At 31.7% G+C, this 15,947-nt stretch overlaps 1 protein-coding gene across 2 annotated transcripts in view; it reads left to right on the forward strand.

The window, feature by feature from the left end:
* Nucleotides 1-15,947, forward strand: part of LOC122536947 (titin homolog) — a 50,090-nt gene that overhangs the window by 18,376 nt on the left and 15,767 nt on the right. For both annotated transcript variants that reach the window (XM_043669743.1, XM_043669744.1), the window contains exons 10-17: nt 49-169; nt 4,412-4,575; nt 5,009-5,230; nt 5,363-5,616; nt 6,354-6,517; nt 6,597-6,867; nt 7,473-7,718; nt 7,812-7,944. In XM_043669743.1, the coding sequence (XP_043525678.1) occupies nt 49-169; nt 4,412-4,575; nt 5,009-5,230; nt 5,363-5,616; nt 6,354-6,517; nt 6,597-6,867; nt 7,473-7,718; nt 7,812-7,944 (1,575 nt within the window). The remainder of the gene's footprint in view (nt 1-48; nt 170-4,411; nt 4,576-5,008; nt 5,231-5,362; nt 5,617-6,353; nt 6,518-6,596; nt 6,868-7,472; nt 7,719-7,811; nt 7,945-15,947) is intronic.

A 15,947-nucleotide genomic window follows, 5' to 3' on the forward strand; every position in this document is an offset into this window, starting at 1 on the left:
GTACACGATGAGAACTTTCATCAATCATTTTATTAAATTGTTGTCCAGGTGAAGCAGCGAGCTAGGTCTCTGACACCTGAATGGAGCACTTTGAGCAACCGTACCGAGACCGGAAGTTACATCGGCCTGTCCAGCGAGAGCCGCGACGATGATCTGCCCTACGTGAAAAGTAAGAACACGTATTTTTCAAATCAAAAATAGATGAAGAAAAGAAAAATTCTTCTTAACGAGTAATTTGTATATAAATTAGTTGAATCAGGAAACTTTTATCGTAATTTCTGGCTTCCAATGTGTGAATCATGTCATTTCGAAAGATACATTCCGATATCTTGCCAAGAATTGCAGTTCAAACATCCCAAGAGGCATCTCTGTATAAATTATAAGTTAGAAATTTCTGCAATTTTGTTAATTTTGGCACTGATAACGATGATCACCGTTAGAATCGTCGTTTTGTAATTCCATTGCTGATGAAGTGTTTCGAAAAATTTTTAATTTTGTAACTAGTCTCATAATTCTATAGCAAATTGTTTCCAAAATATCTTTCCTATCTATTTATAAAATTATAGATAGTAGAAATACATCTCACCCGGGATGTTCCTCAACTGTTATGCATTACTGATTACGTCATAATACGCACAATTAAATGATTATAATTAGAAGTTCGGCGACAGTGGCTGTAGTTTCACTCGTACACTTGGCCCAGGTTTCAATGGACATAGTCCAAACGAATTAGACTAGTTTCCCTTGAAATGACGTCAATATTTAGGGTGATCATTTGTCGACTCCGACAAACAAAAGGCACAAGATCAACCGATCCTGTTTTAACAAAACATCAAATTCTTTCGAACAATCTTTTCTAACGCAGTAAAGAATAAAATACAATTGTATTACACTTTCGCTAAAAAATTTTACGTGTCAATATTTACAGCAAAAATACTGTTTTCGTTAATTGTTTCGTAACTCTAAATTGAATAATTATGGCAATTAATTTTCTTTAAAAATACTTAAACAATATCCAAAATGCGAAACAAGAGATTACAGAATAAAAAAGTATTCAAGAATAATTATGGCAATTAATTTTCTTTAAAAATACTTGAACAACATCCAAAATGCGAAACAAGAGATTACAGAATAAAAAAGGATAACAAAACTATTATGTAAATAATTCTGATCAATTTACAAGTTGCAAAAAATGATAAAAACAAAATCCGATCGAAGTTCCTTCCTTCGTGATCCTTCGAATAAAATTATAAACATTTCCGATTCACGGTTGATCTCGATGCTGGAACAGAGCCAAGTGTGACAGTTCCTTGACCAAATCTTTCAAATATAATAGCACGGTACGCTGTGTATTAACGAAACAAATGTAATATATCCGATTCACAATTAAACGAAAAGAAACCCAGATGGCATGATTAAATGCTTACACTGAGTACAGAGAAGAGAACTACCAACATTGGAAGGGAATCATGATTCCGAAATTAGAATCAAAGATCCGCAGGTTCATTGCAAATTAATTTCAAATATCTTGAGATCGTTGAGAATTGCACAATACGTATATATTATTTAAATATTTTTCAAATACTTCTTGGAATATTTTATGGAAAATATGGTTGGTTAAGCTGTTTGATAGAATTTTTAATGCTAATATTCAACTCCCCCCAATCGCCAGAAAACGTGTAAAAATAAACATAGCAAAGTGTGGGAACACCTGATTCCTTCAAAGTAGGCCGTCCAATAAATAAACATTCTGGATCGTATTACGGAATTTGTAATTTTAGAGGCAACGCCTTTACACATCTCTTTCCTGAAAACTTTAAAGTTGCTCAAGTTGTTAAAGTTAATCCCGGAAAAAGAACGAAGTTGATAAAGAATTAAGAACTGATTGATTCATATCTAGAAATCGCAGATCACATGTTTTTGTGAAATAAAAATGAAGAAAAAGGAACAAAGAAGGAGGAAAAGTATTATAAGAAAAATTTTCCCATCTACTAAAAGAAATCATAAACATTCTAATAATAGTTTGTCAAATAAACTGTTCCTTTAAAGATTATAAATGAGATAATAGAAAAATGATATTATTTTTATAATTATCAATTATTTTTTTAACAACAATCATATCATTATTATTTAGTAGATTAATGACAATAGGAAAAGACAAGACCTAAAATAATATCAACCCAACAATTAACAAGGAATTTTACGATTTTTAAAATACAATGAATAATACTAACTATAATGTATTGATAGTTAACTATAACTATTAATAATAAGTATTATAAGAAAAATGTTCCCATCTACTAAAAGAAATCATAAATATTCTAATAATAGTTTATCAAATAAATTGTTCCTTCAAAGATTATAAATGAGATAATAGAAAAATGATATTATTTTTATAATTATCAATTATTTTTATAACAACAATCATATCACAATTATTTATTAGATTAATGACAATAGAAAAAGACAACCTAAAATAATATCATCCCAGCAATTAACAAGGAATTTTACGATTTTTAAAATACAATGAATAATACTAACTATAATGTATTGATAGTTAACTATAACTATTAATAATAAGTATTATAAGAAAAATGTTCCCATCTACTAAAAGAAATCATAAACATTCTAATAATAGTTTGTCAAATAAACTGTTCCTTTAAAGATTATAAATGAGATAATAGAAAAATGATATTATTTTTATAATTATCAATTATTTTTATAACAACAATCATATCACAATTATTTATTAGATTAATGACAATAGAAAAAGACAACCTAAAATAATATCATCCCAGCAATTAACAAGGAATTTTACGATTTTTAAAATACAATGAATAATACTAACTATAATGTATTGATAGGTAACTATAACTATTACAGTTATAATATATTATCTAGTTAATAATATACTAACTATAATGTATTGATAGTTTACTATACAGTTATAATATAGTTTACTATTACAGTTATACTATATTATCTAGTTAATAATAATTAACTATAATTATTAACAAAATTACTGGCTGTTATTGGACAAGTAACAGTTGCTCTAAGTCATCGTCAATGCCATCCTCATTGAGCTGACTACAATTGCCAACAAATCAGTGCAACTTTGCCAAGGTATAACGAAACGACAAAGTCATTGACGAGAAACGACGAGAAAGAGAATAGGTGGTTGAAACTTTGATGATCGATTGATTCACTAGCTGAAATAGATGACACAGTTCCAATAAGGTGTAACGATCGTAATGACGAATAAACGACACCACCTACACCTGCAGTTGCAAACTCCGGTGGGAACACCTCTCTCTCGTGTCGAGTTATTTTCGTTTGCCTTGCTTATTCGCCTCCCTCCAACATGCTCGTTATATCCACAAATTCAAAATTCAGTCGGCGTCGGGACGCGAGTTCTTTCGCGTGCCCCACATTTCTCCCCTCGAGCCTTGAAGTCACTTTAATGAAAGAAAATAAATACCTTGACATTTTTTTCTCTTTTTTTTCTTTTTAATTTCTTTCCTTGAAACGCGACCGGGCGGAGTAATTAATTTCTGCGATATAATTATCGAGTAATTATGATTTTCGTAACGTACGACAACGATCCGAAGTCGATGCGAGGGTAATGTGAGGAGGTTTAATTGTGAGGAGGAGATTTGTGATTTTTATCGATGAAAAGTTGCAACAAAATGTGAGGTGAAACCGAAGCGAGGATGAAGCCTCACGATCATGGGATCGTCGTGAACGACGACGAAGATACGACGATTTGTCGTTTGAGGCGATCGTGGTCTGAGAAGGATTGCTTGATCACCGATTTTTTGGAGTATTTGTACGGGCATAGAGGTTAGCTGGATTTTTATAGAACTGTCTGTGATTGAAATAATTAATATTGTAGAGATATAATATAAATAACGTTTATTTAAAGAAAATAATAGAGGAACAAATAATTAAACAAGACAAATTACTCTAAAAGAACTCAAATAAACTCTTTTAACAACACAATTGACATTTTTTAACAGTTCTCTTTCAATACTCTTTCACAACTCGGTTTTTCAACTCGCTCGACTCTGGTGTTCCAATAAAGAAAAGCTCTTCGCTACCTACTTGCATCACATTCATATTTTATCATATTTCTATCAACAAACAGGCCATCTGTTACATTTATACATAACTACAGATTAATTATAATAACCGATATTACAATATCTTAAGTTCGAATCTATCTTAAAACAATTTATTTATGCAAGACGTTTGTGAAAATTGCTACGAAGGCGGAACAAACGATGAACTAAAAAACGATGAATGTCTCAAAACAAGATATACCTTGAGACTAATTGTTTGTACGAAAATTTCCCGAAGATTGATTGATGTAAAAATTTATTGAAATAAGGGTGAGAGTGGTTGTTTCTGTCAGATGTTCCAGGGCCAATTACGAGCGAGCCAGTGGTGGTCGATGGAGGAAAGAACTGGTTGTCTTTGAGCTGGGGAAAAGCAGAGAGGAGAGGACCAGCACCTGTCATCGCTTACAGAGTCGACGCTTGGTTGCTTGGCAGTGACGGTGGTGCACGATGGGTCGAGGTATCATCGATATTATTTCTCATTCTTTCAATCTTGAATCTCGTAGAGTCAAGCATCAAGTGCTGAAAAGATTAACTTGTCCACTGAGAAGGAAGCTATTATTAATATCTAAAAATCAGTTGGCAAAATCATAGAACGAAATTCATTTAGAACTTGAGAATTTCGCAGTATTGCGCACGATGGACATCTCGACAGCTCTCGAGATCTCATACATCACAGCTACGTGAATCTTTACGTGTTAACATAAATCTTTCTTCTGTTGCAATCTGCAATCCTTGAGGACTCTATACAGTAAGAGATGCCACTGTGCTTCAACTTGTCATAATTTTTTACTTTTTAAATCTATCATTTCTCGTTAATGAAAATGAAAAAAATCTTACACCTGAATGTATAAAAATTTGATTTTCTTATCTTCTATTTCGTGCACTTTCAGCTGGGCATGACACCAATAAACGTGTTCGACGCGTTCAATCTGAAACCTGGTGGCGAGTACAAGTTCCAAGTAACGCCACGGAACCGCTATGGATGGGGCGAGTCCGTCACTATGACGAATTCTGTCAAGGTCAACGAGACCGTCGACCTTCCAGAGTTCACGAAGATACTTCCTGGTCAGCTCAAAGTCCTCGAGGGGGCCACGGTGAAACTAGAATGCGAGGCAAGTACGCTGTCGTTGGTCAATCAGGATCAACCTACTTTCGTTCCGGTCGGTTTGCCATTGAACTCGCAATACACGTAATCGGCAATTGGTCAGGAGGCGGCAACAGATTTATTTTGTGAAACGTTGTAGATTCGAGCTGATTCGAAGGTGGACATAAAATGGTACTACGAATCGATAGAAATCAATCCGAACAGTGGCGCCAGATTGTCGATCTCTCACAGTGGATCCAAGTGTTGCTTGACGATTGAGAATGTTCAGGAGATCGATAGTGGAAGATACGTTTGCGAGGCGGGTAATTCGGTTGGGAAAGTGTCGTCGTTTGCTAGAGTTCTGGTTGTCAACGACCCGAAAATTATCGAGGCTGATGAGAAACTTAGATCGAGGTATGCACGATCGATACGAGATCAATGTTTAAAATGATGATTTAAAAACTATAGATATTTGTGTAGATACATTGTCTAGAAAAATATATATTATACACAAAATATCTAGAGATTAAGATAAATTTTTATTTACAGAGTAATATAAATTTCTTTTGAGAATATTCTATTCCCCTCCTATAATTGTATTAATTATAAATTTGCATAAACGTCCACGGTATAACTATAGATTTTCCAAAAAACATCGACATCTTCGAGCAAAGATCAAAAATATGAAATAAAAATCTATATAGCGTATCAAAATTTGTAACACCCACTGAAATTTAATTTGGAATCAGTGAATCTCCTTTCCTATAATTTCCTTTCCTATTCAAATAACTTGAACATATATTATATAATTTCAATTTATTATATTATTCAATATTTGAATAGTATAATATATAATATATTATTTATTATATATCATAAATTATATTATAATATAATTACAATATAATATGTATAATTTTTATTATATATATTAATAATTTTATATTATAATATATTATAATATAATTACAATATATATAATTTTTACTATATATATTAATAATTTTATATTATAATATTATTACATTAATATTATAAATATTAATATATTATTATATTATATATTATGTATTATTAATTATAATATATAATAATACAATATAATATTATTGAATATTTGGATAATATACTATTTTCGTATCAATACGCAGAGCCCTGGGAGACGAAACAGAAGACAGACCACCGGAGTTCACAATGAGACTTCGAGACAGAAGAGTCCAAGTATCCTTCCCGGTGAGACTCACGTGTCAAGTGACAGGAAATCCGGCTCCAGAAGTCACGTGGTATAAGGATGCCGACGAGATTCGTCAAGATGGTAAGTACATCTCGCCGATATTTCCTCTTTGTTCGTACGATTTTCAATTTCAGATTAAATTTCCATTCTTCCTCCGTAGAGCGTCACGTATTTTGGAACAACGATTCCAACTTCTACACTCTGGAGATTATCCACTCGGTGCTGGAAGATTCTGGCTGTTACATGGTAATGGCGAAGAACGCAAGTGGTTCGGTGTCTTGTCGATGTATCCTGGTGGTAGACAAAGGAATTCGCGCTTACATCGCTCCGGAATTTCTCTGTGGCCTTGATGCTGCGTACACCATGAAATTAGGCGAAGATCTGCGAATGACAGCTCAAATAGAAGCGTATCCCAGTGTTGGCATTGTGTGGTAAGCTGGAAATCTACAAATTTTTTACGCTTCAATAACAACAACAACAATAACAATAAGAAGAAGAAGAAAGTACTTTTTTTAATTGTAACACTAATATTATTATAATTATTTTGAGATTAATCGAGGACAAAATATCCGACGATGTAATTGCAGTAAGTTATAACAGTGAAATTGAAAAAAGAATTAAAACAAATTCATTTCTAGCCTATATTTAACTTTTTCGTATCCGGAAACAAGATATGTCAATATAATTTTTACTTGAATCTGTGAATGAAGCATGAAAAAAATTAATATCTATCGAAAGCGTAGAATATCTTATTCATTAAAGAAAAAATTAATATCTTATTTAAAAAAATTTATTTTCAATAATATTTTTATATAATCTATTGTCAAAAAAAATTAATATCTTATGAATATCTTATTTATAAAAAAGATTAATATCCATCGAAAGCGTAGAATATCTTATTCATTAAAGAAAAAATTAATATCTTATTTAAAATAATTTATTTGCAATAATATTTTTGATAGTATCTTATTATTAAAAAAAAATTAATATCTTATGAATATCTTATTTATTAACGTCTATTGATCGATTTGTTCAGGCATCGCGATGGAATTCGTTTACGGCCGAGCAGAAGAACAGTGATGACTTTGAACCACGATGGTACCGTCCAGCTGTCCTTGGCCAAGGTCACCCAAAGGGATGTCGGCGTTTATTGTTGCACAGCTACGAACGAGGTTGGCTGTGCCGAGACTTCAACGAGAGTATCCATTATTGGCACGCAAGACGATGAGACGTTCGTCGAAGGAGTGCCAACTGTGACGATTGCGCCTATGCCAGACATACCGTACGTTCTTCACGATAATCCGTCCGGAATGAAGATCATTTTACATTTACATAACCGAGATGAATTGTATTTAGTTTTGATAAAAATTTGTAGATACTCGAGGGAACCACTTTTCGTCACGAAGCCACTGTCCACCGAGGCGATTGAAGGCGATACGGTCATTATATCATGCGAGGTGGTCGGTGATCCTAAACCGGAAGTGATGTGGCTGCGAGATTTTCTCAGGGTAAGATTGTTCGTTTGCTTCAGTTTCAATGTTGTATAATTTCAGCGATATTTCAAATATTTAAATTACGCGTCAAAGGAACTTGAGTTTTGGCACTATTTGAGGTATTTTAAATATCTGAAATTTGATTTAGAATTTACTATCTTTACTTTTGAAAATAATTATTACGAGAGATTCAGTGAGGAGAATTCATCTTGAACGTATACAAAGAAAATACAAAAGCGTAGAAATATAAAATTATATTTTGATATTTTAAACGAGATTTTTTTATATTGAAGAAAATTTCTCTCTGAGGCAACTCTAAAGAGCTTCTATTTAAAATAATTCCAAAACAACTCTAAAGAACTTTCAAAGTGAGTGTTGCTCTTTTTTCAAACGTTCCTTCACGCGTCACACAAATTCTTCTGCATAAATTCATTTGAAACTTGAACCTCGAATATGCATCAGTTCGATAATCATTAAAATAAAATACACAAATCGCAACTATAGAAACAAAATCAACGACACACACTCGTCACACGACCAACACATAACACGTTCTACGTTTCTCAAACAAAATTGATGGACTTCTCCTTGAACTTTATCGATTCTTCATCAATCATCATCGTTATTTCCCAATCTTCTCAAAACAACGTCGACCGAAAATTGAAAGAGAAATCAGATCGAACTCCATGAAAAAAAATTTCAACTCAAGCGAATCTTTCGCACGAATCGATTTGTATCGCGTGGAGGTCTGTAGATCGGCGGGTGGTTGATCGAATGAACAGGGAACGACGGAGAAAAAGAAAAAGAGAGACGTTGTGCAATTGGTGAAATGACGTGTCCCTAATGCCGTGCTGATCCATGATGTGGGTCAAGGTGATTGCGAAAAAGAAATGACAACGTAACATACCGCATTATGCCCATAAATGGGCCAGGCATTATATGCGTCGGGGAAACGGCATTGATATTGGACGGCACTTTAAAAGGTAACAGTAAGTGAGGTTAGACACCCGGCTCCGGGAGAAAGAGAGAAATTTATTGCTCAATCGTTTGGAAGGTCCCAATAACAATGGGAATCGTCCAGGGGATCTTGTTACTGCGGGTCTGATCACTGAACGGATGAAACTACTTCGAACTACACTGTCGTTCAGAAATATTGAAACACTAAGGGAAATCATAGCTGTCTAAGTAAAAATTTTGGGCATTTGAATTTCCACACGTGCTTCGATCTAATACTTAAATCATTCGTGGTAATTAAATAATATATTAAATTATATATTAATTAGTATATATAGTAGTTAAATAATATATTAAATTATATATTAATTGGTATATATAGTAATTAAATAATAAATAATATATTAAATTATATATTAATTGGTATATATAGTAATTAAATAATAAATAATATATTAAATAATAAAATATTGACGATAGTTAAATAGTTAAATAATCATAGTAGGCAATGTGTCTGAGTCAAACTCTTGAGAATTTGAATTATGACACACGGTAATTTTTAAACCATTTATAATAGTTAAATATATCTTCTTCTCGTGCATTGAAAGAGTACAATGAATTTAATGAATATAACGAGACTATTATGCTATTCAATTCTTTATATACACAAAACGCGACCAATAACTCAGACCATTCAGGTTAATAATTAATTATATTTTAGTATTCGGTGCAAAAGGAGTTGAAATTATTTGCGAAATATTATAGAATTATAATAAACGAATAATGGTCGGAATCCTGTTGAAAAATTTGATGATGAATTGAATGAGAATTAATTGAAAAAGAATTCATTTATTTTCACCTGCATCAAATGTGAAATAAAAATTCTTAAGGATTTTGATAATTTTGCAATTACAATACAGTGAAATTTTCGCAAGTATCCTAATACTTATGAACGGAGGTGTACTTCAGTATAGTTATCTACCCTGTTGGTATTGTTATCTGAAACGGGGATCGTATTCTATTGTATTCATTATTGACGAACGAAGAAAAATTAGCCGTGGTTCAGTTTGACGTGAAGAACGTTTACCAGTTCGACACGACATAATTATTTCCCAAATTCCACTCACGTGTTCGTGTGATGATCCTTTCGTACCAACACTTTCGAGTCTATTCTGGTGATAGCACGCGCGAAACCACGGCCAACGAATGCTAATTAATAGTAATTTTAAATACGTTGACGTCACTCTAACGATGACGCTAAACATCCTTTCAAAGTAAAATGAAAAATAATCGGAAGCGTTAATAATGAAGATTTTTAATTAAATATGCTTGTATATTTAATTACTTAATTTTCATACTATAAATACAAGTATATCATTATCATTTATATATAATATATACATATATATAATATAGTATTTATATTTAAAAAAAAGTAAATAACAATAGATAAATAATACAAGAAGTATATTTGCCAAACAAATAGTAGTTCGGATTTGTGCAAAATCGAAAAGGAAGCCGGAAGAGTGACCATGTATAGTATATATTCGCGTCACGGGGGATATATCTGCATTAATGAAAAGAGTACAGAGAAGAGACTCCCCACTTTTCCCGATCAAGTCGACTTTCTTCGTCGATGGATCGGTAGTGCAAAAGCACCGGCGGCGAAACAGTCGTCGCGTGTCTTTGGCCAACGAACAGCTATTCCTCCAACGATTCCTCCAGATCCTGGCTTTTACGATCGATGAGTGACATGGATACTTTTTGTTCAAACTACTCCGAGTACTCGTTGAAAATCTCTTGACCAAGGAAGTGATATTTTGAGCTGTCTTTTTTTGAGCACTAATCGTCCTATCGACTGATTCTTCTATCTTGGATTTGGATATATTCGATGTGGAAATTCAGAACGTAAGCAGAAACCAATTCTTCTATTTTATTTCATTATTTCGCGTACTTTTGAAATATCTCTTCATTATTTTTGAAATGTTGAGATACTGAGATATTAGAAGAATTACAACAATCTAGCTTGACGTTGAGTTTGATATATTTTTTTAAGGATTTTTTTTATTTTTTTTTTTTTTTTTTTTTTTTGGAGTTGCAATTTTTAGGATTCTTCTTTGGATAAATTTATTTACACTCGCAAGTTCTTTTTTCAACGATTAGTAGTGATGGTAACTTTTGACCATTATTTTGCAAAATTTCATTGCTTTTGAATTAGACGCAAAGTTTAACTTTTGTTTGGTATGTATGTAATAATTACGTGACAAGAGTTAGCTTATCAATCTAAAACTCGATTCATATTTATCAATTTTACCGTTATGTTTCTTCTTTCTAAAATATAAGATACTAATTAAGTAAATTTACTGAAAAAGAAAACAAACACCGAAGTAGTTAAAAACATGCGAATATTTTTATTTTATTTATGTATTTTCGAAACAATACTCGATGGTTCTTATTATTCAATACCAAATTTGCACAGGTCTGCGAATTCGTTTTTCTGCATTTTCCACAGCTGATGTTTTCTTTTCTACTTGACGTCAAATTTACATAAATCTATGATATTACTCGTATAAACATTTTCACGAATCCCGCAGATGTTATTCAATATTTTCTTCTACGACTTCTTTCGTGCATAAATTTATTACATTTAGCAAATCGAATATTTAAACCAAGCGTGTTTTTTACATAACTACAAAAAGTAACTTAAATGTATGCAAATTATGAACAGAATGCTCATAATGCGCGAAAATATATCAAATATTTAGACAGATAATTATATAAAATAATTAAAACTAGAGCTGTCAAACGCGTGATTAAAGTGCAAACTTGATATGTTAGAGAAATTAAACTGTAAATCTGAAAAGTTTCGATGAAAAATTGCAAATTAATTATTTTCACCACGCTGACATTTCTAGTATCAAATTTCTGTGTACAAGTTCCACTTTCTCAATGACAGTCACAATGATATTGATTTGCATTAAAAAAGATCCTTCTCTCGATCGAACAATTATATTATTCCCACGCTCCTTTAACTTAGCCAATTCAATTTCTACAAATCTATTACGCTCAATATCACTCTCTCTCTCTCTCTCTCTCTCTCTCTCTCTCTCTCGTTTGATGATAGCGCCATTCTCACTTTTATCGGTGAAACTTTTATGCGGTTCGATCCGAGTTTATTGAAATATCATCGAGGATCTAATCAGATCTGTAAGATCTCGAAGCCGTGATCTCCGCGGCGTGAGTCATCCGTCGATCTCGGCGGTGTTCGTTAGGACATTCATCGAACTGGTCGACGCTTAAGCGCGAATGTCAGCGCCTGGTCGCCGTAATATTGGCCGAGTCCGAGTTGCCTCTCTCGTTCTTACGTTCCGTCGCGCGATCGGAGGGACGCGACGCGTCACGACTACCAATGTGCACCGCCAAATACGTCCAAGTTTGTTTTCAGTGCAGCTGCAACTGCTAAACGGGGAGAAACGAGCGACGATTTCGCGATAGGGACCGATTCTCGTCGCTCAAAAAATCGCGAACATTTCTTGCCTGTCGAATTTTAATTGGGAAATTTGCCAATGGGTGGTTCAAATAGTTTCGAAGTCAAATGTTTCGATTGCATTTAATAAAAATATCTTTACACGAATTAATTTGCTAACAACGGTAATTTCTCGTCTGAGATTAATTACGAATCGTCACAGTTATTTATTTTGACTAATATTGTGCGTATAGAAGAGTTTATTATTATTCAAGTATAGGACCATCTATCACAGAGGTGAATTTTTTGTTATTATAATACGATAGTTATATAAAATCGTTAAAATAATTAGACGTGACAAAGTGCTCTGTGAAGAATATTAATTTTTCATCTGAGCTTGACAAAAAGTCATAAAAATCAAACCTCGAACTTTAGTAAATATTTCACTGATCTGTCATTTAAATATATCCTAGTAGAAATTGAAAAATATTATCTCTGAGTGATCTTAATAAAAAGACTACTGCACAAATTTTTGATATTAATATTATTTATATATAAATAAACAATTATGTATATATTTAATATAAAAATATAAAAATATAAAAATTATACATATATATATTATTATTATTGAAATTCTATATATATATTATTATATTTTAGAGTATTTCAGAGTATTTATATATAAATAATATCAATAATATATATATATATATATATATATATAATTTCAGTAATATACTTTCAATAATTTCAATAATATATGTATATATCCTAGTAGAAATTGAAAAATGTTATCTCTATGTGATTTTAATAAAAAGACTACTGCACAAATTTTTGATATTAATATTATTTATATATAAATAAAAAATTATATATATATTTAATATAAAAATATAAAAATATAAAAATTATATATATATTATTATATTTTAGAGTATTTCAGAGTATTTATATATAAATAATATCAATAATAATATATATATATATAATTTCAGTAATATACTTTCAATAATTTCAATAATATATGTATATATCCTAGTAGAAATTGAAAAATGTTATCTCTATGTGATCTTAATAAAAAGACTTCTGCACAAATTTTTGATATTAATATTATTTATATATAAATATAAATAATATTAATAATAATATAAATAATATTAACTATTATATATAAATAATTATATATATTATATATTTCATATTATATATTTTATATATTAATATAAAAATATACAAATATAAAAATTATATATATATTATTATTATTGATATTATTATTATTTATATATAAATAATCTGAAATAACACTCTGTCAACTAAAAAACAAAATTATTGCCAGGGGCGCAGAGTTTTTACTCGCCTACGCATTCATCGGCAAGCAGATTTCCTTTATGTCGGCAATCTGTTTTACACGCATAAATATAGATCTATATAAGATGACATTGCAAGAAGAAGTCCTTGCAGTAGCCGGCTCTGCTTCGGTTTATGGCGCCTCTCTTCCGTAACGGGAAGTGTCGTCCGCATAAATTTCATCGTAGGCGAACCGAGACAGGTGAAAGACAGATGGGTCTCAGAAGATCCATTATGTCACGATTCGAGAGTTCGAGCATTAGAGATACTGAAAACTTCATTTCGCGATGACAACCGCGCCGCTATAAATCAAAGTCGGTTTCGGTGTTTGACATGTTTCTCCACACTGAGTATCGAATCCTGTTATTACGTGTTTTGAGCCTTTTGTCGCATTAAACTTAGACTTGTCGACGACAGGGAAAAATATCCTCGATATTAAATCAATTTAAGGGAATTATTTTATTCCAAGGTGGTAGATCGAAAACAATGAAGTGCAATTGAAAGTCGGATGTTTACGATTGTCCAGTAAAAAAAAAAAAAAAAAAGAAAAAAGAACAATCAAGCCATTCCTTCTCGGCGACCTTAATTTTCGAGGGTTTAAGAAGGGCGTGTCCGACAAAGAGACGCGCAATTAGCGACGAGAAAAGAGAAAAAAGAAAGAAAAAAAAAAAAGAAGGGTAATATGCGTTGGCACTCGTGTCATACGAGCAACGAGATCAGTCTCGAACGATCTGCTTCAACTTTCGCTCCCTATATGGACTAGAGCCCCGACGAAGACGGTTCCCGTCTCACTTTTATCAACGCTTCCTTCTCTTTCTACCCGATTTCATCTCTAAATATCTAGAACATTTTGTCAGTTCAATTCCACGGCCAAACCTTTGAATTTCTGAACGATGTTCACTTGAAATTGGAGAAAATCGGCACGGTGCTCGAAGGACATTACAAAATTTGCAAATTAAGTAGAAGAAACTAGAGTGAAAATTGAAAATTTTGCAAACGGACGATGACAACGATAATTCTACTTGTCAAAAAAAGAGTATACCGTGGGAATAAGTATATTGAGAATTCTTGCAAGATGAAAAATCTCTAGATTTTGCAAAGAAACGATAAAAGTAGCCGACTGTCGAATCACAAGGGGTGATCTCAATGTGGGCGTTGAAAGTCACGGAAATGTCAGTATTTTCCATTTCGAGATCACTTCCCGTCAACAGGAAATCAAAACTTCTAAATGATGTTTCTACTCTCGACTTTGATGGTTCTTCTGGCGTGAGTTCGCGTTGGATATTTATGCACGCACTCAGATTACGCGTTATCGTAGTCAGCAATAAAAAGTTGCGTTCAGTAGCGCGAGATCGCAGAGTGCGTCTTGATAAACACAACGAATACGCATTTGTGACGCTTGGTGACGACTTGGTAAAGATTTCTATCCTCTGAAATATGTTACGAGAGTGTTGTTTCGTTTGATCTGTTTGTAAACGCGAAATACATTTATTTATTTATAAAATTGTACATTAGTTTGAATGGTTTGTGATTGGTTCCACTGATCTGAGAGAAAGAGAGAGAGAGAAAGTCCTGTCTATGATTTTTCATTCTAAAAATAGGAAGTCATTTTTAAATAACTAAATTCAACAGGAATTCACTTAATCATACAGTGACTGAACTTTCATATCAATAAATTGAGCTCTGTTTTAAATTCTGTGTAATTGACTACATTCTCCAGTGAGTCATAAAATTGTTCAAACGATCAAGAATGTAAAAATATATGGAATAATAATTCAGTAATGAATAGTAAAAAAAAACAACTTTTTAATTCCAATAATAGATACTTTTTATTTCGAAATATCCAGTTACAGTTTCATCATCCCAAAAAATAATAAATTCTTATCGATAATTATTGATAAATTCTTAAAAGTATTATATTTAAACTTATAAAAAATAATATAATTCTAAAAATTAATATTCTTACAAATTAATTTAAAATAATTTTATATCTTTGAAGGCACAATTCAATATTTTCATTTAACTATTTAAGTAAATCATTAAATTAAAAGAAATAAATTTACTGGAAATAAATGTATAAATAATCTTAAAACAATTTATTGATTTACAATTATAAACTTTAAAATTTATAAAAAATTTTCCATGTTCAACAAATCTAAATAAATATGCCGAATAAATAAAAGACAACAAACAATAAATTATTAAAATAATAAATAAATATTTATAAATCAATAAATTAAACTTA

Source organism: Frieseomelitta varia, unplaced genomic scaffold (genome assembly GCF_011392965.1).
Source record: "Frieseomelitta varia isolate USP_RPSP 00005682 unplaced genomic scaffold, Fvar_1.2 scaffold_88, whole genome shotgun sequence".
In the NCBI taxonomy this organism is placed as follows: Eukaryota; Metazoa; Arthropoda; class Insecta; order Hymenoptera; family Apidae; genus Frieseomelitta; species Frieseomelitta varia.